This window comes from Rutidosis leptorrhynchoides, unplaced genomic scaffold, assembly GCF_046630445.1.
Source record: "Rutidosis leptorrhynchoides isolate AG116_Rl617_1_P2 unplaced genomic scaffold, CSIRO_AGI_Rlap_v1 contig91, whole genome shotgun sequence".
In the NCBI taxonomy this organism is placed as follows: Eukaryota; Viridiplantae; Streptophyta; class Magnoliopsida; order Asterales; family Asteraceae; genus Rutidosis; species Rutidosis leptorrhynchoides.
The window spans coordinates 36,607-60,871 of NW_027266884.1; the positions used below are offsets into that span (position 1 = coordinate 36,607).

Consider the following 24,265-nt stretch of genomic DNA (forward strand, 5'->3'; position numbering starts at 1 on the left):
TTCCCTTTGCTCCTCTCTTTCGTTGTGATTTGTAGCCACATGTTAGGACTTGTAGCCATATCGATATAATGGTTTTAAAATTAGACTTTAGTTATTTATATATGCTGAGGTTATGATACATTCAGAATTCAGCATTTGATTTTATTTATGAAGACAAAGATATACTCTCTTCGTCTTAAAATAGATATAAATTTTTCAATATAAATTGCATGTAAAAATTTGTATTTATTTTTGGATGGAAGTAGTAAAATATATATGTTAGTATGTTACAATATTTGAATAGAGACTAAGTTATTAATTATTTTTTAATTTGCAACTCTTCCAGTGATCAGGGCTATGCAGCTTCAAACGAAAATGAATCTTGGACCTCATCATCCTCTTCTTCATCTAGCACGCGGCGACAAGGACGACGAAGAGGAGGAGGAGGAGGTCATTAATGATGATGATGAATCGTCGGAATCACAAACAGCTACTGATCAGATCAAAGTATACCCCCTCCACAAATAATGTCATTGCCTATGTGGCAGTCAGCAGAAGTCAATCCAACTCATGAATTGCGACGTGCGTCAGACTAAGCTGCTCAGGAACACATCCATCTTTTCTGCTGACATGTGGTTTACAAAGATCTTATATGAATAAGATTCACTTTAGTCCCCAAAGTTTATCAAGAAAATTAAAACCACCCTAACATTTCTTCTATTGAGTTGATCAAATTCGAGAAGGACGAGATATAACGTAAATGCTGATTTATTTGGATTGATAGCTCTTTTATCATAAGTTGCACTACACGATTCACTGAACCAGTAGATTTCAGTTTCCTCATTCGAGATCGTTTAGTATGAAGAAAAGGAAAAAACTTAAGTGTAGTTCAATAGGTGTATTTCATATAGTTCTTTTTCTCAATACGATATGTGTAAATTATTATATACATCATCACGAACAGCCAAGTTAGCTTAATCTCTCCTCTACAATTTCATTCGTCAAACACCATATTTGGTGATCGAACTAATCTGGGACTTTTGTAAAAAAAAAAACTACATGAACTGCACCTAATTAAGTTTTTCCCCAAAAAGAAAAAAAAAAAATCCTCAATATTTTCATTTCACAGATGCAAATGATCCTCAATATTTTCATTTCACAGATATATGTTGCTACTTTTATCATTATTAATTTTCTAATTTACACAAAGAGATTAGTCTCTGACAAAAGTCACAAAACGTTATTAAAACGTTATAAAAAATTTGTCATTGCCACGTAATGATGTTATTGATTGTCAAAAGAGAATAACACAAAATAAGTAGATGCAAGTTATTTTTTATTCAACTTTGACTAAACATTGAAATTCACGTAACGCGATGGATAAAATAGTAAATTAATTTTTACGAGAATTTGGTATAAATTGTTGCTTTGAACTTATCGATTTTACAACAGAAGTAAATTGACATTGTAGCTCTCTTCTCCTCCGCCTCCCCTCACTCCATTCACCGCCATTACAGTGAATTTTTTTTACAATAACAACGTTTAGTCATCAGATGTTCTTGATTAAAAGAAATACATGTATCGATCGACTAATTTTTGTTGAAGATGCCAATGTGTAAAAGAAGGAAAATGGAAGACACAAACATAAAATTCAGTTCACTTCTATACCTTATCGGATTAACGACTTACCAGATACGGTATGTATATATCTCATTTTCAATTAGTATCGTCTTTCACTTTTATATATGCATTCAAAGCTTTTATTAAAAAAATTATTTATCAACTGATTACATGATCTTTTAACTATACATAGCTGCAAATGCTCGGATTCGTTATAGTCCCTTAAATTTAGTTAACCCTTCTCAGATCCAAGGCAAAGGACACTATTGATTGGGTAGGTTGTCTTAGATATACTTTTGTGGGTTAGATTGGAGAGACGAGAGAAGCGTGAGGGTGTCCGTGTAACATTGATTCAGGTATCTTAATTTTATTTGGCCAAAAGGCCCAAATCAAACAATCTAATTTCAATCTTGACATTTGACTCGTTAGTCCCTCAATTTTTTTCCGACTATTTTAGTCACCAACTTATTGAGTCTACTAATTAAGTATTTTGGTCCTTAGAACATCTCCACTGTAAAGTTCAGATGTTATTTGGTTTAAAATTGGGATTTTATTTGCAATGGAGTAAAATGTTGGGATGTTGACATGACACTCAAAAACCTAATATTTTCTCTTTTTAATTCAAGAACTTTTTCTCTCCTATCTCAATTTTTATTTCATTTCATCTTTTCATTAACAATATAGGACCACACCATTTGTTTACTACTCATTTATTTTCTTAATTTTAATTTATAAATAATTAATTAAAGCTAGGAATTATGTAATGGAGAAACTAATTAAAGCAAAATGTGTCTAAACCCAAATTTTTCTTCTTTCCACTTTAGTGTCATCTATATGGCATAATTTGGTATTCAAAATTGATGTTAGCAGTGAGAGAATATATGAAGATCCATCAATTGCTGAAGCTGCGAAAAGGCAAACTGATGCTGTGCTCCGAAAGCGAGCACCTAAAGGATCTACATCTAAGAGAACTACAGAAGGCCGAGCACAAAAAGTGAGGAGATCGGATGGTTAGTTTCCTGGGGCTTCTTTTGCTCCAAGTAAAGGCAGCGATAATGAGATTGAAGATGACATCAGGGAAGACACTGCAAGTTTCCATGCTTTTTCTACTGTCATTGATAGGCGATCGTGGGGAAACGGTTGTATCAGGAGCAACGCCAGACACGGCACCGGTGGAACTTGGCTCGACTGGCTACACAACAAACACCATCTATTGAAATGTCTTCACATCTTTAATACATTTTGACAACACGAAACACACAGATCGAATAAATCTCTTACCTTATTTCCATCCAAACCGGATTCTGTTCTTCTCGATATTTCTACTATATATATATATACACTACTCTTTTATTGGAATTGCTAATCTCTTCAGTTTGTGTTTGAGAGAGTGAAGTACATCAACTTAATTAAAATCTAAAAAGGTATTTATATACTTAATAAACTTATGTAATGGCCTATTCATCATATATAATATAGGTTTACAAAGCTATTCAATAAGTAACGACTAATCATGTTCTCGTGGGGCATACCCATTAATTAGGGCAGAGCGCTATCCCAAAAGTCTTATAGCTTTCTCGTACCAGGATCATTGCCGCCCTAACTACACCGAGAAAAAAGTAATGGCCACTCAAAAAAGATAAACAAAAGTTCATAATTAGGATGAGAAACTGATTTTGTTCCAGAGAAAGAGAGATTCCCTTTCCTCCTCTATTTCGTTGTGATTTGTAGCCAAATGTTAAGACTTTGTTGATGTAGCTGCTGGAGTGGCTTGTTTCTTGAAACCTGCATTTTAAGATATGATTGAAGGCTTGGTATGTGTTAAAGAGAAGAAAACTAAGAAGAAGAAGAACTGCAGAAACTTTCAAATGAAGAAATTTAAGTCATCAATAGATAAAGCCATCAAGATTGGAATCAATGCCTTTGTCAAGACTCTTCTGAGTGGTTTGGATAATTTTGAGTTGGTAGGAACTAAAACTGGGTTGAATGGAAGTGATCCAGAAAAGATCAATAAAGAAAAGAAGATTGTTTGTCTGTCAAGGACGAAATGGCACAATGGAAAAAGGTGGAGGACCTTAGTGTCTGAGCAAGAAAAGTCAGAGATACTGCTGGAATTTTTAAAACTATTGAAGTCGGAAATGCAATTGAGATTCATTCGGCCGAAGTTCCGATTTGCAAAGGTCATGGCAAAGCTAGAAATGATCTTGACAACATCAGGAACAACGACATTATGCTTAATTGCTTCACAAATCAGCCGATCAAAAAGTCCCAATTTGCTTAGGATTCCAAGTTACTATTTGATTGCTCAGCTTTTCTCTGTCCTCCGAATAATTAGGGTTAGCTTATTTTTTGTTATTCTTGATGGATTTTGATGATTCAAAAGGCCATTTAGGGTTGATTTGATGCTCTGAATCTGATTATGAAGTTAATTTAGCGATTATATAGTAAGGAATAAAATGCCTGCTCGATTATATGAATATTCATGAACAGCTACTGAGAATTGAGATTTTTTACTATGAGTGGTTTTTTATGGGACTTTTGATCCAGAGAGCTCATATTATGCATTAGGAAGGTATTTGTATGAAGACTTGACGATGCGAGCTCACAGAAATGGTTTTGAAGCTCAAGATGGCTATTTAATTTACTTTTCTATATTTTTCATACCAGTTCAAATTTTAAACAAAAAAATGAAGTTGTTTTTGTTTCAACACATCAGTTTTAGCATAGTGAAGTTGTCTGTAAGAGTGGTTTACTAGTTTTGAAGTTTGATTAAAAGGTCAACCTACAAGTCAACCTTTCATGCATTTTGATGATTTTCTGCAAAAATCTAAGTGAAACTACTGCAGTAAATCCTTCTCATCTCACAGTTTTACAGTTCATCTCAGGATTAATTCTAAACAAAGAAAAGAAGTGGAGAGATAGGAAAATCGATAGGATTGCCATATGACATTTTACAAGCTTATGGTCCTAAAAGTGTTTTATTTTCTTGCTTTCTATTTTTTGATCTGTAATTTCATTTTCAGTATTAAAAATCAACATTATGACGTCTAGATTAGTTAGAGATCACTGTATAAAGTCTCTAACTTTCTCTTTTCCATTATGAGCTCTTAGTAGTATATTGAAATCAAATATGAAAGTTTCCATTATCAAAGAGTTCATCAATTTTATTTTTCCAGTTTCAAAGGTCTTTTATTATTGGTTGCGTTGGTAGTTTTGAGAAATACCTTAGTGTTAAATCGAAATCAAATTATCTTTTTAGGATCCAAATATATTAGATACCAACGATTAGCCTCAGATTTGAATCAAATTTCAGTATGAAAGTGATTATCATTTGCTCAGTTACAATTTTCAATTCTGTTTTCTTTAGTAAAATTTATAATTACTGCTTTTAGATCATGTGATCTTGTATCTCGCTTCCGTTAGAGATATTTGGTCCACCATCAATAGCAATATCGACCATGGTTAATTCTTTTGTTCCTGTTATTAGCTTCTTAAACCCTTCGCTTTCTCTCTATTAACTTGGTTTTATAACTAAACGACTCCATTGTTCAACACTTGAATTCATCTCATTGTTTCCTAGGAAATTAGGGAAACAGATGACATGCCATGCCACTTTTAGAATGGGTCCACAGCTGTCCAGTCTTGGAACCACACTGTCAGATAGAGTATTTTGGACCCTCATTGTCAGACCAAAAATCAAGTTGATTGACATATATTCTTTCTAGAAAACCTATTCAGTTAGATTAAAATCAGAGAGCGTGCTCGTTGATGTACACCATTTTTTTACACCATATACACTGTGTCTACGATAATGTACAATAATATCATGTATGCATATGATGTATATAAAAAATGGTGTACACCAAGAACAATAATTCAACTTTAAATAAAGTATAAATATTTTAACTTTTTCAAAAACCAAAATTCGTGAGATTGAAATTTTTAAAGACCGATGTCTAGGAGGTGTACAACAAAATAAACATAAAATTTGATAATGTACGAGTAATTATTTCGTTTTATATTTTTGAAAACTCTAATTTGAATTTTTCTAATGTTCTCTTCTCTTCAGGTCCTCCTAAGGTTAAGTTAGCTTACTTTCAAGGGGTTGTTTTAGGTTAAGTTAGCTTACTTTTAAGGGATCCAAAACTACCCAGCAGGACCCGAATTCAAGCTCAAAGAATTAACTGTTTTATGGACTTACTATCTCCGTTTCACAATACTTGATGTGAAACATGAAAAAAGAAAACCCAAATGAAAAAGAGAGATGATCAAGATTGTATTGAAGACTGTAATGAAGAAAACTTTGAGTTGAATTAGGCCTAGCTAGGGTTTTTATGACTTAAAAATAATCGACTCTATGTCTTGTTATGCATACAAAAATAATACTAATAATGAGTGGTGGTTTTAGTTAATTTGTTATTTGTATTTTCGTTTTTCCTTGTTGCTTTAAAAAATCTCTTTATAATCCTATTTGTTCGTAAAACTTTTTCAATTTCGATATTTTTTTTTTAGGGTTCACAAACACTATAGGTATAGCAATATACCACATATAATTTATATAAAAATAATAATACATTCCGGAATAACAATATTATAGGGAAAAAAAATTACAAACAAACATGACTTAAAAAGAAAATTGTAAATTTTCTTTTCTCTTTATATTTGTCCACTCCTGATCGGAGAGCACAGCGAATTGCTCCAAGGAAGCAGCAAAATATTCTTCATATTCTTATGTATGGACTGGAGTGTAAAAAAATCAAACCGAATCCAATTTCGTGAAGAAGAGTGGGAAAACCAGCCTAAATCAATTGAAAGACACGGGAGATCTTAGTGGGCCAAGGCTTTAGTGGGCCAATGCTAAATAGAAGCTTTATTGGGCCTAAGGCCTTACGAATCCTTGTGTAAAGCAATTAAAGTCTAAGCCCTGAAACGTAAGAAATTAAAGTTCAGCTAGCAAAATGGAACTTTAGGCAAAGCACAGGGATCATCCGTATAATATAATCTCTCTTGCTTGCAACACGAGCTTTCCCATTCTCCTTTAATTAGAACATCTCCCTCTTTTAGACAAAACATACATACACATTCAGAAAATGGTACCCACGGCATTAATGGAGTTAATATTTTTGCACTTTAACCTCTACCACCATTGATGACGATTTCAGGAAGTTAGTTGAAACCTAAAACCAAATTAGGTTATGAGACTGAGGTAGAAGAGTTGAGAGCATACTTTGGAAGTGGGGAAAGACGAAGGAAGCAGCTTTGGAGAAGTCTCAGCTTCAGAGTCTTTTGTCTCTTGTCAGAGAAAGAGAGTCTGATTTCTTCCAAGCTCTTCAACGAGACTTGGGAAAACATCACGTCGATTCTTTCAGAGATGAGGTAAATAACTACGTATCAAAATATGCGATGTTATGCATTATTAGGCTCATCCAAATAGACATGTATGTATCTAGTTAGAGGGAGTAAAATAATTTCATCTTCCGTTTATTTAGTTTGTTGACGATTGTTGGAAATACTTGCAGTGTATATATATAATAACTAATGTTTGTGGTTTAACATTTCTGTAGTTAGGGACCATAACCAAGGCCTTAATTATTGCAATCAAAGGTTTCAAAGGTTGGATGACCAGCAAAAAAGTAAGTCTTGGCTTCTTCTATACTACTAGTAAATGATAATTTCATTAGTCTTATGTTGTAGAAACACTCTGTTTATTTAATTTTCCATCATTCTACATCATATAGTATATAGTACTACATACTATAATTGCGTTAATTCATTTATTTTACACTCCCTGGTAAGGCCAAATTGCCGGCACTGGCGTTGCTGACAACAGCATAAGTGATTCTTGAGCCTCTCGGTCTTGTCTTGGTCATCTTATCCTGGAAATTTCCCATTGGTAAATAGTATTATTGACTTTTCGAGTCGAAATGAATAATATATCTCACAACTTGTTGAGAATCGATTTATGATATATATGCAGGGCTTTCGTTGGAACCATTGATAGGAGCAATTGCAGCGGGGAACACAATGGTTCTGAAACCTTTAGAGTTAGCTCCACAGCTTGTTCTGCTCTTCTAGCTAAACTCATTTCTGCTTACCTTGACTTCCAAGCAATAAAGGTTATAGAAGGCGGTCCGGCCACTGGCGACCAACTTCTACAGCACAAATGGGACAAGATCTTCTTTACGGGAAGTGCACGTGCTGGACGGACTGTATTGTCATCGGCTGTGACACATCTAACTCCTGTCATTCTAGAGTTGGGAGGAAAATGCCCTGCTGTGGTGGATACTCAGACTACTTCCTCGGACAAACAGGTAATAATATATTAACCTGATTTATAATACCAACTACTTTCCTAATGAGTGAGAAATTCTTGTTGATTTACGTAATTAGGTAACAGCAAACCGGATTCTAGGAGCAAGTTTGGGTAAATCGGATATTAATGAACAACAGGGAGCAGCTTCAAACTGATCCATCACTACAAAAACTTGTGTTGGAAACTTAAAATAACGTAGCAATTATATGGAACGAAAATTAAAACCATGATAAGTAACACTAATTAATTTATTATTGATTTCCTCTGCACTAATCTTCTACAAAGAGCAGCTTTAACACAATCTTCAGTTCTCAATCAAAAGCAAGTTAAATGAAAATATATGTGTCGGAAGCATTAGCTCATCTGGTGAAGTTGAAACCAATAGTGCAAGATTTTCTCAAACTCATGAATAAAGAACCCTCTACTACCAGTACCACATCATCTTCTATAGCAAGACGACTAGAGTGGACAAAATGGCATTCATTGCTTCTTCTCTTCAGCTTTCCTTGGCTATGGGAAAAAAAGAGAGAGGTAAAATTAGAAGGGATAATACAGTCAGACAAGATTATAACACTTTCTCTTAAAGCTATACGGCCAAGAAACATGATTTTGGAATGAACAAATGCTATGCTTAAAAATCAAGAACATCTATATTTGTTCAAAGCACCTATAGTTAAAAAACCACATAGCTTTGAAAGGCTTCTTAGAATTACTACCAACCATCAACTTTTCTACTGTTGAAGATGAGATCCATGTTTCATGTATCTCAAACTTTGGAAAATACAGGTTATACGAGGCCAGGAAAAGAACCATAATGTGGAAACATAACAATACACAAGTGTTTCACAAACAGTCAGTTAGTTCAGTATTTGTGTGTCTTCTCAACAGGATTAGGATGGTAAAGACAACTCCACAACAAATTTGCCATGATAGAAAAATCCAGAGAACACTATTTAGAAGTCAGGTAAGAGGGAAAAATGGTTGAAGTACAAAATTTAAGTGACACCACTTCAAAAGTTATCAAATTCAATAACAAGCGAAATTCAAAAGCTTTTTAGCCTAAATTAACCCAATGTGATTGTGCTCTGTAGTATACAAACCATACTGCCTAGAACAATAATGAGAAAAATGATCAAATTAAACTGGTATGAAGTACATCAGCTACTTTCACAAGGGTAAGAGTGAATCAAATAAACATAGTGCACATACAAAAAGCCCAAAACCAGAGACTCAAATAAACACAACACCCACCAACTATTCGACGAAATTCCCAAGAGCAAAAAACCTCATAAACAACAAATTTAGGAATATTTAATCCACGAATACTGACCTTGGTTCCTGGAAACGATTGGTGGAGCTCTTCATCGGGGATAACGACGGGCCATTTCTCTCCGGCTTCGCGAAACATCTGCTCAGTCTGAAGCATCTCACCCTTGTCGAGAATCATGGTCCTGATGGACTGAGCTGGGGTTGCCGTTGCGTCGAAAGCTTCTTCGACTCCATTGACGAAAGTGACGGTGATTTGCGGCGGGAAGTCGTCGGTCCGGCGCTTCACCTGAACCTGACAAGCTGGATTCGATTCTTTAGCCTTTCTTCCGTTGCATAAGGCCAAGAACTCCATACAAGAGGCGGTGCGTGGGTCTAACGCGTTGAACTCGATCTTCACCTTTGATAAGAACTTCAACATTTTTGCTCTCTCCGTCTCCGATCAGATACACTCTTTCCACTATTCAACTTTATTTTTCTTTCTGCTTTTTGAGTTGTATTATTTATTTGTGGCAAAATTATACATTTTATCCCTTATGTTTCATTAATTCGCTCTAATCCCCTCAAACTATTTTAATGTGTTTTTTGTGTCCTTAATAAATAATAATGGTGGGTATGACTAGTGGGCCTCGTTGGTTCCGAGCTCTTCTAATGTATTGTTTGGGCTCGTTTACTCCAAGCTCTCTTGCTATGTTGATGGACTTTGTTATTTATTTGGGCCTGATTAATATTTTATGTTTTCATAATTACTGTCAAACACTTTCATATCGATCTTGATTAGCGTCTACTGAAATTTAGATTGATTTGGATTTCAATGTTATTTAGTTATTTAGTGGGGTGTGGATTTTACTCTTCATCCAGTCAGATGTAAATGTAATACTCTCGACGATTTTATTAATTTTTCCGTCCCAAATTAAATATAAATTTATATATAAATTTTATTACTAAATCTCTTTGTACATTTGAATAAAAAATAATTGTATTTATACTAAATAGAAATTTATTTATTTATTTTGTTACTCTAAAAATAATAATGAAAAAAGTGTGCTTCCTGAAGAAGAAAAATAAATAAATATTCTAGTATAAAATGCAGTAAATTATAAATGTATTTAATTTTAAAAAGAGGTAGATATTTTAATACAATTTGCATTGAAGGTGAACGGAGGTAGTACGACCGGAAATGAATCATTTCCGGTCTTAGACTGTTAATGGCGTAATTAAGAGAAAACATAAACCGGAATCTTCAATTACGGGTGAAGCTAAAACCGGGTACAAAGTTTCCGGTCTAAGACTAAAACCGTATACATGGTTTCCGGTCAAAGAGTAAAACCGTATACACGGTTTCCGGTCCAAGCATCTGTCTTCATGCACCGACACTCTTTACCCGGATTCAATGATTCCGGTCAAACGGGACAGTCCAATGCATGCGAGTGTGTTGACACGTGTCGTTGTCAGGAAGTTGGCGAATGCATGACGGACACGTGGAGGAGCACGGAAATTTTTTTGACCAGTTTATTACATAAATGAGATATGCTTGTCTTCCTCCTCCGTCTCTTGTATTTCATCGTCTGTCCGAAGAAATTTTTTTTCTTCCATCTCCCTAAAACTGCCTCAATCTCACTGATTTCAAATCAGAAATAAGCTAAATCCGCACGAGTTTTTCGACGAATTTATTCTACGGACGTATATTACTACGATTAAAGTATTTTTGCGTTTTATTTAAAAAATTTGATTACAATTAAGCGTATTTAAACAAAATAATCATGTAAAATGAGATGTATGTCATTAATTAATAGAGAAAATGGGATGTAGTAATAAGTTTTCTGTATAATTACTACTAAATTTAATTACTACTAACTGTAGTACTAAATTTAACTGTAATACTAAATTTAATTTTTAATAACTGTATTACTAAATTTAAATGTACTATTAAGTTTAATTAGTAACTATTACTAAATTTTCTGTATAATAAATTTTAAAAAATAATTTGATGAATATTTTTGTAAAAAAGTCAACTTAACAAAAAAATTAATTTGTCATATTATAAGGTAAAGCAAATCCTTCCTCCAACAAAAATAAATTATACGAAAATTCATTTTAATTTTCTTTTTGCTATATTTTTATTTTTCTATTGATTAGAATACAATTTAATTATTTTTTTTTTCAATAATAAAAATGGAGTAAATGGTATATATATAATATATTGCTTGCCCATGTCAATTTTAATTATACGAAAATTCATTTGATTTTATTATATTTTGAAAATTTTTTTGGTTATATTTTTATTTTTCTATTGACTAGAATACTATTCATTTTAGAAGACTCATTTAATTTTAATTTCCAATTTTTAACAGATTATGGCGGCGAGATATTCTTGGGTTGCGCAAGGACCTGTCCTGCCCGATCTATTGTGGTTTCAGCCGCAACACAGATCGATTGACATTTATTCGTCACAGGAGGAGCACGATAGGCAAATGGTAGTTAGGAGAGCAGACTCCTTCTTCTGGGAGTGTATCAAGTATCCCGCATATCGCCGAGAGGAGGTCAGGGATTACATAGATATGATGGGTTTCGGTCTGGTCTCGAAGATAGGTTTCATGGAGTACGACCACCATCTTTTGACTGCACTCGCAGAACGATGGAGGCCGGAGACTCATACCTTCCACCTATCAGTAGGCGAGGCCTCCATCACACTCCAGGACGTCGAGGTTTTGCTAGGATTGCGGATTGACGGTGCGCCCGTTACGGGTACCGATGCGTATCCCCCCGACATCGACAGATATCTGTATGGACTCTTAGGATTTGTGCCGGCAAAGACTTCGAAGACCGGCATTAAACTGTCCAGCATCAGGGACCACCTGGAGCAACATCGCCATCAAGAAGAAATGACACCGGTGGAGGCGCTCCAGAGGGCGCGTTGCCTCATCGCGTTCTTGCTTGCTGGTTGCTTCTTTCCGGATCATAGTAATAACAAGATCAATTTATTCTTATTGCGGACCCTTGAAGACCCACAGGCATGCGGCTATTACAGCTTGGGTAGTGCCTTTCTCTCGTACACGTATCGTGCATTGTGCGATTCGGCCCGCTCCGGAGAGCGTCATTCTAACATGTGCGGGCTACTCGTCCAGTCATGGGCATGGACGAGGATTTCTAAGGTGAGGCCAAGGTTTCGGCGAGGACCTCAGCCGCCGCAAGACTCCCCGCTAGCTGCAAAGTAAGATGGCGTACATATGAAATTTTAACTAAATTCATGAATATTGTTTTCATACGACCGTACGTTTTTTTAGGCAAATTACTTAACTTCTTATTGATGCAGGTGGACAGTTCCTCTCTCCAGGACGACCATAACAAGTCATTCCCTGGTGGCGTACAGGGATCAGTTGTCGATGCTGACTGCCTCGCAGGTAATTTAAATTTTTGGAGAATTATATTTTTCAAAATATAATTTTATTATTAACAACGATCTACGTCGTTTCGTTTCAGTTCCTGTGGACGTATCCCGCCGATACACTGCTAGGTCTACCGGATGGATGCCGTCAGGGCGAGCACGTGTGGATGTCGAGGACGTTCCTCCACTATTTCTACGTTGTGGAGGGTCACTACCCAGACAGAGTCATGCGGCAGTTTGGTCGCCGACAACATGTACCGGATCCACCGCTAGATCAGGAGGGGACTTAGAGGTTACACCGAATGAAGAGGGCGTCCCACGTACAGGACTGGGAACGTGTTCATAATTGGCACGTCGGTCATTGGCACCATCGAGCGGAACATGTCGTTGTTGGTCAGCAAACATTTACCCCGACCGTCGTGGAGCAATATGTACAGTGGTACCTTAACAGGACAGTCCGATTTGTTCAGCAACCCGGTCGTGAACCATCCACAGCTGGTTATCATGGCCACACGAATTCGGCGAATTCCATGGTACGTAATAATTGTTGCGTAGCATTTGTGACGTTATGTGTTATTTAGTAGTTGAAAGTTTCTGTTCCGTGGTGTTTATTTGCAGAGGCACGGGTTGAGCCGAGTTGTGCATCGGGCCAACAGTTATGTTGAGGCGTTCACGGACAACCAATATCATCAGGAGTGTCTTAACATTATTAAGGAATTGTCGGATACGATCAGTCATTTGATGGAGGCGAACGGTGTGCCCGTGTTGCCGAAGATAGCTCTCGCTAACGAGGAAGTCGTGCACGTCAATCCCAGCCAGGGTTATCATGCACCCCCCCGGAGATCGCTCTTGCAGAGGATCGGGAGTCATGTAATGGGTGGCGGGAGGCGACGCAGACAACAAGCACCGTCGGTACCTCCGCCCCATGTCGATCCGACCGATGTACCTACTCGTCCGACCGCAGCCGGACGTCATTCCGTATCGGACTTCAGGCCTGGACCCTCTCGACCCGCTGGATCTTCTCGACAGAGTGGACCATCCAGGTGTTCCACATCATCTCGCCGTGAAGAAGGTCAACAGCAAGTGCCAGAGTCAATGCCACTTAACGTCGATGATCTACAGCAGGCTTCCGATTTTGGCTATACGGGTTTACTCACCGCCACGGATTTCACTACCGAAGACTTAGCGGACACCACATCTCCATATCAACAGCTCCCAGTACAATCCACGACTACAGATCCCCCCCCCCTCCTGCAGCACCTCCGGGCCAAGATTTCTTCGAAGGCATCTTCTTTGGCTGGAATCCGCCCACGCAGCAGATGACCGAGCCTGTTGGTACAGATTTAGATATAAGTTTAGGAATCGGGTCGAGTTCTCGGGGCCTTCCGAGCACATCCACCAGCAGGGAGGTTGGTTTTGCCGGGTATTCAGGAGAGCACGGAGGCGAATCATTCCATGGTTAGTGTATTCTCGTCATGCTTTTAAGTTCCGATGTGTTCTTACTAATGTGTATAGGTGGACAATTCTAATCGTTTGCTTTTATCGTATTTACTAGTTACCGATCCTCACATCGGCGAACCCACTGCGGAAGACGTACGGTTACGGCGATCGGAGAGGCTAGGACGCGGTGAAATCCAAAAAAGGCAAAGTTGGTTGTACTATGGTCCCAATTGAAATTAATTAGACAAATTTATATTGTACACATTAATTGACAAACATTATTTTGCAACGAAAATGTATCTAGTGTATAACTTTATTTTATTTAAGTTTCGAATATTATTCATATCAAATTTCGATATGTACTAAATGTTCACGACTTAAAAGTTCTAATTTTATTCATATCAAATTTCGAATATTATTTAAGTTTCGAATATTATTCATATACATTTATTTTATAAATGTACACATTAATGGAGTAACATCATTTTCCAATAAAAATGAAATTAATTATTCTATGTATCATAGTTCTAATCGTCGTCCTCCATTTCTTCATCATCGTCCTCGTCGTCCTCATCATAATCGTCCTCATCATCGTCGTCGTCGTCGTCGACATTGTAGTCAACATCGTCACTATCATCATCGTCGTGCTCATCACCGAGATGCGCGTTTCCGTGAAGTCCATACGGGTCGTATAACATGTTCAACGGCAGTCTGTCCGCCGGTGTATGAGAGAGCGTGCATTTCCTCCTGTCGTGGTCTCTTCCGTTGCAATTGCTACACCCTCGAGATCTTCGACCTGTCATGTTTAGGTAGTCCCTCGCGCCACGCTGTCGTCTGTTTACTCTTCTTCGACCTGGACCGGTATGATGAACCATGTGAGTGTCGTCCGGTAGGAGAAAAAATCTGATTCGGGCCAAGGATTTGGAAGAGGGGCGAACACACCACTAAACTGTTGTCTCCAACCAGCCCTCGTGTAGCAAGTATGGACAAGGTCGAGACGACGGACGTGGAGTTCCTTCGCGACTGCCATTGCATGAGAACAAGGTATCCTGTAAGTGTTCCAATGTAAGCATGAGCATGAACCCATATCGAATTGAACCGTATGTTCGTTGCCTGCAACTCCGAAATGCATTGGCGGAGCCTTAACGTTGAACACACGACCGGGAGCATTTGGATATAACGAGACATCGTACCGTCTTGATCTCAATTTGTTAGCCTCGAACTTTGCCATTGGTTTTTCTACGAGCGCATATCTGTATCTATTTATCTTCGACATTTCGTCCACAAATATCGCCATGACTTTGGCGTGCGTGGCCTGAACGAATGCCCTGATCGGCAAGTAGCGGTCGCCTCTCAGTACGTTATTGTAACTCTCAACGTCATCCGAGGTGGTTGTTCCCCATCGGTAGAATCCGTCTAGGATCAATGTCCACTTCTGCAGGGGAATACGTTGCAGATACATCGCCGCAGATGGACTCAATTCTATGAGATCTGTCCATGCTTGGTTATACTTAGCCTCATCCAACTCGGTACCGACCGTCCAAGATAAGGCATACAAACCGGCCTTCTTCGGAACGTTAGACAGCATATTAGCACGAATGTGCTCCATACAATACCTGTCCGTAAGCAATAGTTAATTAAATGACTAAATTGAACGGGAGATTACAATTAAAGTGTTGTAAGCGGTCACCTGTGAACACCACAGTTTGGAAATTTCGTATCGAGCTTAGCAGTAGCCGACAGGATGCCCGAATTACGATCGGAGATGATGCAGGTGAACGTATGTCGTAGGACGTGAAGTTTCAGGTACTTTAAGAACCAATACCAACTGTGGTTCGACTCCTCGTCTATGATCGCATATGCGATCGGCACGACTCTGTCGTTGGCAGTCTTTACGACCGCTACGATCGCCTTACCCTTATACGACCCACGAAGATACGTTGCGTCGACAGTAACTACGGGGTGGCTGTGTTCAAAAGTGAGTCTCGTGGCGCTAAAATGCCAAAATATGTACCTGAATAAATAAAAATAATCAGTATACTTTTGTAAAATTCTTACTATTATGCTCGGTGAAGTTGTGTTCGTACCTGAAAATCTTCCTCCTGCTATGCACAATCCCGTCCTCCTTCTTGAACTTCCACTGCACTTTAGTCCCGTCGCGGAAGTTTTGAAGAGCTCGCATGTAGCCGGGAAGTTGGCGGAAATTTGTCTCCCGGTCTTCGTACACCTGGTTCATCGCCACTCGCTTACCATCCCAAGCTTTTTTCCTCCCGATTTTACAGCCGATTGCAGCTTCACAGTCTTCAACTATGGCCTTGATCGGGTAATTTGGTTTGTCGCGAATCTTTCCCATTATCACGTAGGCAACGTGACCTTGTGAAATATTCCTGTCTTCACGGTCGTTCTCCGCACCTTCGCAATTGTGCCCGTCACACCAGACAGTAATTTGCCATGTGCGATATTCGCTCCTGAACAAAGCTCGGGCCTTCCATTGGCATATAATACCGTCATACGGTTGCTTAGTTCGTTTGTTCGGACGATTAACGCATTCTACAGCCCAAGTTACCTTGTCTGACTTCGTCGTGCGAACTTCTCTTCCCATTCTCGTTGACCAGATCGCTATCGCACCATTAAGCTCTTTCTTGTTAGAGAAATGCATTCCAAGCTTTATATTATTAGGGTCCCCATTATATAATTCTGGAGCACCAGGAATGCGGCGATTTGTTACCTCATTAGGACCATCCATGTTGTTGAACACATGATAGTCTCTTACCGGTGGGACGATGTAATCCTCGTCCAACGAGGCGTCTCCTCGTCTACCGCGATTTCTGCTACTACCCTCTCCCCCGCGAGAGGGTCCAGTGGGACGAGAGGGTACAAATCTAAAATCTGATACGGAATGACGAGCGGCGGCAGCCGGAGGAGGAGGTACAACAGGCGGAGGTCCTTCGAGCGATTGCTCTCTGCGTCGTCTGGCGCTACCGAAAACCCGACTCCCGAGTGATCTGCAGCAGTGATCTGCGCTGCGGCACGACGTAAGTCTCGGTTGGTTCGACGTCACCATCGCCCTGACTAGCGACAACGGTCTCCTCCCTGAAATGGTGTAAAGACTCGCGAGGTCTACTACTACCCTCTCCTCCGACATTGAATCTTGATGTCCGGTCAGAATTATGAATCTGATTGTACCTTATAAACAAGTCACCACTCTAAGAATGGAGTTGGTACATCAATGATAGCGTAGCATTATCATTTACTATGATACATTGTTTTTCAGCGTTATCTACAGCGTATACATAAATCAAATTCAATTGTACCTGTTCTCTTCGGATCCCGACATAATCGCATATTATTTGAGAAAAATCATCGAAACTCAGAATACCATCAATGAAATACGTTGCGTCTGGAATGCTACTCACAACGACTTTGCCTTCCTCGAATTGTATAGAACTCCTCCAATATAAATTTAAATAGGAAGACATATTTATTAAAAAGAAATTTAAATTTTAAAATTATTATAAATAAAATTGAAATAAATAATTTTTAAATTACTGATGAGAGATGAGGAAATGGTGCGGAAGTGAGATATGGGTGCGGAGTATTTATAGGTGCTGAAATTATTTTCAACCGAGAGTGGGGTTTCCGGTTTTTCCTAAAACCGGAATTGAATTTTCTGGTCAAACATTAAATTTCCGGTTCAATGTTAAAACGGAAACAAAGTTTTCGGTCCAATGTTAAAAACGGAAAGGATGTTTCCGGTCTAAGCTTAAAACGGAAATGATGAATCCGGTCCAAGCTTAAAACGGAAATGATGTAAAACCGGAAACAATGTATCCGGTCCAAGCCTAAAAACGGAAACATTGTTTCCGGTCCAAGCCTAAAAACGGAAACATTGTTTCCGGTCCAAGGTTAAAACGTAAACATTGTTTCCGGTCCAAGCATAAACGGAAACCTCGTTTCCGGTCCAACGTTAATTAATCTCCCCTGAAACAAGGTTAGTAAACCAGGAAACTTCGTTTCCGGGAAGCATCAAATATGTTCACCTCTAGACAATATTGTTCACAAAAATACTGTACCCGTATAAAATGGGCTAAGAAAGTCAATGACTAGTGTGTGGGATACTTGCTTCATCCCTTTTTTCATATAGTAAATTAAGTAGTACTTGTTATTTATACAATTTTCGTTTGAAAATACTTGCATGTTTTTCTAACATCAATTTTAATTAATATACTTTCTTCATTTCTCAATTTGACACTTAGTTAAAATCATAATAAGTTTTTAAAATAAATTTGTAACTTTTGTGTACGAATAGTGAAAATCGACCCAATTGTTATTATCCCACATTTTATGTGTTAATTGGATGTAACGGTTGGATGATAATGCGACGCGTACGATACGAAATTTATTGTTCCGTTTTCAAATTTCGTAACTATGCATCCCACATCATAAAAAGGTGTGATTCAGGTGTTTCCGATACGTACAATGCTTGAGATACCCAAATAATGAATAGTGAGTATTGTACAGAAAAAGATGCAAGTATTTTTAGATAATGGTAGTATAAATAACAAGTACTACTTAATTTACTGTATAAAAGAAGGGATTAAGCAAGTATACCACACGAGTCACAGATTATGGAAAGAAAGACAAAAATAATAATTTAACCAGTATAGCCTTAATAAAGCATTATCATATTTTTGATGTATGCACAACATAAAAATAGGTTGAAAAAAAATTAATTTTGACCAAATTTTATGAGAATCCGCTCGTTATTTTTACCAAAACATTACTCAAATATGTTTTATGCAAGTTGTAGATGAATGTAGTATGATCACTTGTAGAAATTTTTTGTTTTTATTCTAATCACTCGTAGAATTTGACTATAAAATAAATTAAAAATTGTATGTTGAAATAAATTGTTTAATATATACATAAAATGCAAAATATATAATAACTTTATAAGTTGTTTAATATATACATAAAATACAAAATATGTAATAACTTAAGATAGTAGATAAATAAAGGATAAAATAAAAAAATATGCTTTTATTACTTTAAAATTATGAAATTTATATATATTTTAAGATAATAAATTATTTTTATATTTACATGAGAATGGAGGGAATAGTCTTGACGAGATGCTCTTTCAGTCTGATTAATTCTACGATGATTATATGCTTCTGGTCAACATTCTACACTATAATAACATAGTGACATTTTGTAATTAACTGGCCAAACTATTCTAACCCCACCTTCTTTCTTTTTTCTTTTTTTTTTTAATTTTTTATTCTTGATTAATATATTATAATAAGAGGATTATTGGATTAATAAAACCGAATCTGAGAGGGAAACTTCCATTGAACAATCATGTTTGAAAGTTCAAACTCTTGCAGTCTTGCTCCTCTAATCAAGTTTAGGATTTGATTAATCAGTTCCAAACATTATTTAAATCATACTTTACATTAAATAATCGTCCATGTGTGTGGTCATTTCCAAAAGAAATTATCCAGTACTAATTGAAAATTGGCAACTACTCGGTTGCCCTTTCAGTTAGGTGTCTAACATCATCCTCATTGTTAGCCCAAATACCAAATTATACCACATAAGTGATATTAAGGTAGAAAGAGAAATAATTTTGGGTTTAAACGCATTTTACTTTATAGGATCCCCATAAAATTTGTGTTAAATATCTTGACGATTAAATTCTCAATCCAATTAAATCTAAAATATATTTTGTTTTTAAAAATAATAAACATTGTAAAAAATAATTATATATCAATATTTGATTTCATAATAAAATTTATAATTGTATTTAATCAATTTCGTTGTTTCTATTGTTTGAAAATTAATATATGTCCGCTTTAATTCAAAATAGAAAAAAATATAATCGAATTTTATGAAGAATAATAGTTTAATAAAAATATTATAAAAAAATAATATATATTATAATTTAATTAGAAATAGTTTTTTAAGTAATATATCTGTTTGAATAGGAAAAAAGAAGATGTATCCGTTTTAATTAGGAATAGAAAAAAATTAATATATAAATTTTATTAGAAATAATGTTTTAAATAATAAATAGAAAATTGATTAGGAATAAAATTATTATATTAGAAAAAAAATAATTGGTAGAATTTTATTAGGAATCATTATGTTATTATTGTATTTTGATTTCCTAATTAGAATAGAAAAAAAATTTCATTCACTTAAAATTATAATTTGAAACCTAATTAAATTCAAAGTTCAAAAATATATGTATCAAATTACTATTCATTAATAAAACGTCATGTGTCGGATGTTAATTTGACAATAAAATTTACAATTATATTTATAATTAGAACAAATTAAAAATCTTACAATTGTTTATAAAAATTAAGAAGATATCCCACCATAAGAATGCAGTTTGTATATATTAATATAGAATTGAATTATTCAGTACTGCTTGACCAGATGCAAAGAGTCAGACCAGAGACGACGCTAGTTTTCTTCTTATATAGAAAAATGACCACATGTTTTTTTTTAAGTCTTCTTCTTTTTATTGTTTAATATAATGATGAAATAACAATTGCAGCGTGATCGACCACATTATGTATTTTAAAATATGAAGGTGGTGGATAGCATAAACTATGGCGGACCATTTGTGTTAGCTTCATAGAGCTTAATGCATGTCATGTCTACATAAATCGAGAACCATACTTCATTTGGCAAGCAACTTTTCTCTACAACAAAAGCTATTAAGAGTAATAAAAGCTAAATACTAGCAAAATAAACTCAAAAGATCGAGCAACGTCCAATGGCATCCAACGGTAACAATATCATAGCAACGACCACCAAAGGCCAAGGTGCGGCCACCATTCTGGCTATTGCCACTGCAAATCCACCCAACTTATATGAACAAGCTGATTTTCCGGAGTTCATATTTCGAGTCACTGAACGTGAGGATAAAGTTGAATTGAAAGAAAAGATCCGACGCATTTGTAAGAATATATATGCATTATTAATTTCATTTGTATGTATGAAGTGCATCATTATAAAATTCTCTTTTCCTCGTATTTTCATTTATTGACAGGTGATAGATCAGGAATCAAGAGGCGTTACATGCACGTAAGCGAAGAAATGTTCAAAACTCATCCGAATATATATACTAATGGAGCTGCTTCTTATGATACACGTCAAGAATTACTATTACCAGCAGTAGCTCAACTTGGAAAGGAAGTAGCATTGAAGGCCATCAAAGAATGGGGTCAACCAATTTCAAAGATCACTCACCTTGTATGCACTACCGCTACTGGCATTGAGATGCCTGGTTTGGATTACCAACTCACTAAGTTGCTAAACCTAAATTCTAATGTCCAAAGATACATGTACTACCAACAAGGTTGTTATTCTGGCGCTGCTGCTCTCCGCTCAGCCAAGGATTTAGCGGAGAACAATGCAGGATCGCGCGTTCTTGTTGTATGTTCTGAATTATTGACAACGATGTTTTTTCATGGACCTTCGGAGACAGAGTTAGACCACTTAGTTGGAAATGCGATATTCGGGGATGGAGCTGCATCTGTTATCATAGGCGCTCATCCTGATCTTTTCATCGAGCGTCCATTGTTTCAAATGGAGTCAGCTAAGCAGAGTCTCATTCCCAATTCGGAACGAGTGTTGGGAGCAAACTTACGAGAAATGGGAGCCACATATTACATCACACCCAAAGTCCCTATTTTGGTTGGTGAAAATATTGAACCGAGCCTTAAGGAAGCATTTAGCGACCTTGGGATCTCTGATTGGAACTCGCTCTTTTTTATCGTTCATCCCGGTGGTCCTGCAATTCTTAACAAAGTGAAGGAAAAACTTAGTTTGAAAGATGATAAATTGAAAGCAAGTTTCAATGTTCTAAGTGACTATGGAAATATGGGAGGACCAAGTGTGATCTTTGCTTTGGATGAGATGAGGAAAAGAGCATTGAATGAAGAAAAACCAACAACTGGCGATGGATTAGAGTGGGGTGTTCTTGTTGGACTCGGACCTGGAGTCACGATGGAGACCATCGTTTTGCATAGTTGCCCCACCAATTAAGACTACTTATTTTGTTTTTTGTTTTAATTTTGCGAAATAAATGTGTATGATCACATTTTTTGTTCTTTAACTTTATGTTTACAGTGTCGAGTAACTATGTTTGTTGCTGGAATTTTTTTTCTTTTATCTCAGTAGAGTTTATATTAGAGCTGAACTTTTATGCTTGAATGTTGATTGGCAAAATTCCATCAAAATTAACTAAAAGGATGAATGTCAAAATTGTATATAGCATCAAGAATGAGCTGACTTCAACAATTATGATCATATTGTTTTCTTTTCTTCTATTCCTGGATTTTAGAGAACTTTTTCTTCTATTCCAAATTTAGGAAATTGGCTGGAAAACTCACAGAGGATGGTATGGCTGGTGTCTTACCATAAACAATGAATACTTCTATCACTTTATGGAAGTTGAATTTTTGTTGTATAATGGGAGAGGTTAAAACATACACTCAGATGTTCCTACTAGGAAACTTAATTTAGCCAAAATTTATTTTGGAAAGAAATAGTACTATGGTCGACCAAGTACTCCTAACAAGGGGAGAAGTACAAGATCCAATGACCTGAAATAATAACTACAAAACACTATTAATGAAAACATAATTGAAAACCTGTAATTAAGCAAATGATAATCATTTTCATGCTGAAATTTGATTCAAATTTGAGGTTAATCGTTGGTATTCAGTGTGTTTGAATCCTAACAAACTAATTTAGTTTCGGTTTAGTATTAAGGTTTCTCTCAAAATTTACCAATACAACCAAATCAAAATATGTTTTTAATTGAAAAAAACAAAGTAAAAATGATGAACTTTAATAGCTAATTTATAGATTTCATTTAAAAAGTTAGAGACCTTATATAGTGATCTCAAACTATCCTAGACGTCATAATTCGGATTTATAATAATTTGGAAGGAAAAATACACATGAGTTGTAAAAAAAAAAAAAAAAAAAAAACTTTTGGGACAATTTTTTCACAAAATGCCATATGGCAATGCAATCGGTTTTTCCTTGTTCTCCACTTCTTTTCTTCTCTCAAAATTACTCTTCCAGATGAAATGTAACTGGTAGAAATGTTGTAATAGCAATTTATTTTTCTTCTTCTTCAAAATCATATCAAAACTTGCAAAAGCTTCAGTTATTGACTTTGGAGTTGACTTTACGATTTTGCCATGATAAATGAATGTGACCATTGCATAAATTTTCTAAATACTTTTTTAAATGATTATGTAACTCTACTTCTTTTTTTTCTAGACTGGAAATTAAAATGACTACTAGACTTTTTTGAACTTTTATTAAAATGAACTAAGCTCAATAGCCATTCTCATGTTGCAATCTTGCCGCAGTGGTAACCCTTGAATCCCGCCGTTGTATACTTGACGTCGACAATGGTCTTCCCGATCTTTATGGGCATAGGGGACGAGATTTACATTTGTGCGAAATTGAAATTGAATGTGTAATTACTGGGGAATATTATTCTACATGACCCAAAAGAGAAAAATCAGAAAAGACTGCATCTAAATTTTTAGTTGATAAGGTTTTTGAATATCCTGGTGAAGTACTCGCTCTTGGACCTCTAACAAACCTATAGCTTGAGTAAGTTATTCTCTTATTGGAGAATACACTTCTTGGATTGTGAATACAACAAAGATTTAAATTTTATATATTTTACTCATTTGGTATTTTGATTGATTGAATAAATGAAAATTGCAGGCTACGCATCCCTCAGCTTTGCACATGTTTGAGCAGATAATCGAAGGTTCTAAAGAAAAACAAATCGTGATGTTCTTATATTATGATGGGATTCTATCAACAATTGTACCTGACCTGATAGCGCTTTCATGTCCAATGATGTTGGCACCTCAATTTAATCTTTTAAGTTAATATATTTATGCCATAGTATTAAATCAATCATAATGAAGTGAGATAATTCGAAAAGCATTTCTATGAGATAATAATATATATATATACACGACTAAATATATTCATAGAGAAAATTAAAGTATCACTCATCTCAGACAGTCTTTGATTTGTCTCCATCCTATTATCGTTTTAATTTATCGACCTATCGATATAACGATTATAAATTACTTTCTTCTATAGTAGGAGGTGCCAATCCTTTCCTGCCTAATATTTTTGAGTTAATATCAGGCAATCGAGAGGGACTCTTCCTTTGAGAGCAAGGTTAAAAAATTTGTTGTACT

At 36.1% G+C, this 24,265-nt stretch overlaps 3 protein-coding genes across 3 annotated transcripts; 1 reads left to right on the forward strand and 2 right to left on the reverse strand.

Annotated features, from left to right (window-relative positions):
- Positions 1 to 8,392: 8,392 nt before the first annotated feature.
- On the reverse strand, positions 8,393 to 9,599 carry LOC139885261 (uncharacterized). Its single transcript, XM_071869189.1, has 2 exons — positions 9,243 to 9,599; positions 8,393 to 8,422 (listed from the first exon to the last, which is right to left on the reverse strand). Exons 1-2 carry the CDS (start codon positions 9,597 to 9,599, stop codon positions 8,393 to 8,395), a joined length of 387 nt encoding a protein of 128 aa, XP_071725290.1.
- A 5,245-nt stretch (positions 9,600 to 14,844) lies between these two features.
- LOC139885262 (uncharacterized) lies at positions 14,845 to 17,151 on the reverse strand. The gene is made up of 3 exons (XM_071869190.1): positions 16,094 to 17,151; positions 15,697 to 16,020; positions 14,845 to 15,622 (listed from the first exon to the last, which is right to left on the reverse strand). The coding sequence occupies exons 1-3, from the start codon at positions 17,149 to 17,151 to the stop codon at positions 14,845 to 14,847; spliced, it is 2,160 nt and encodes a 719-aa protein (XP_071725291.1).
- Positions 17,152 to 20,793: 3,642 nt separating this feature from the next.
- Positions 20,794 to 22,067, forward strand: LOC139885263 (chalcone synthase-like). The gene is made up of 2 exons (XM_071869191.1): positions 20,794 to 20,977; positions 21,070 to 22,067. The coding sequence occupies exons 1-2, from the start codon at positions 20,794 to 20,796 to the stop codon at positions 22,065 to 22,067; spliced, it is 1,182 nt and encodes a 393-aa protein (XP_071725292.1).
- The last annotated feature ends 2,198 nt before the right edge of the window (positions 22,068 to 24,265 follow it).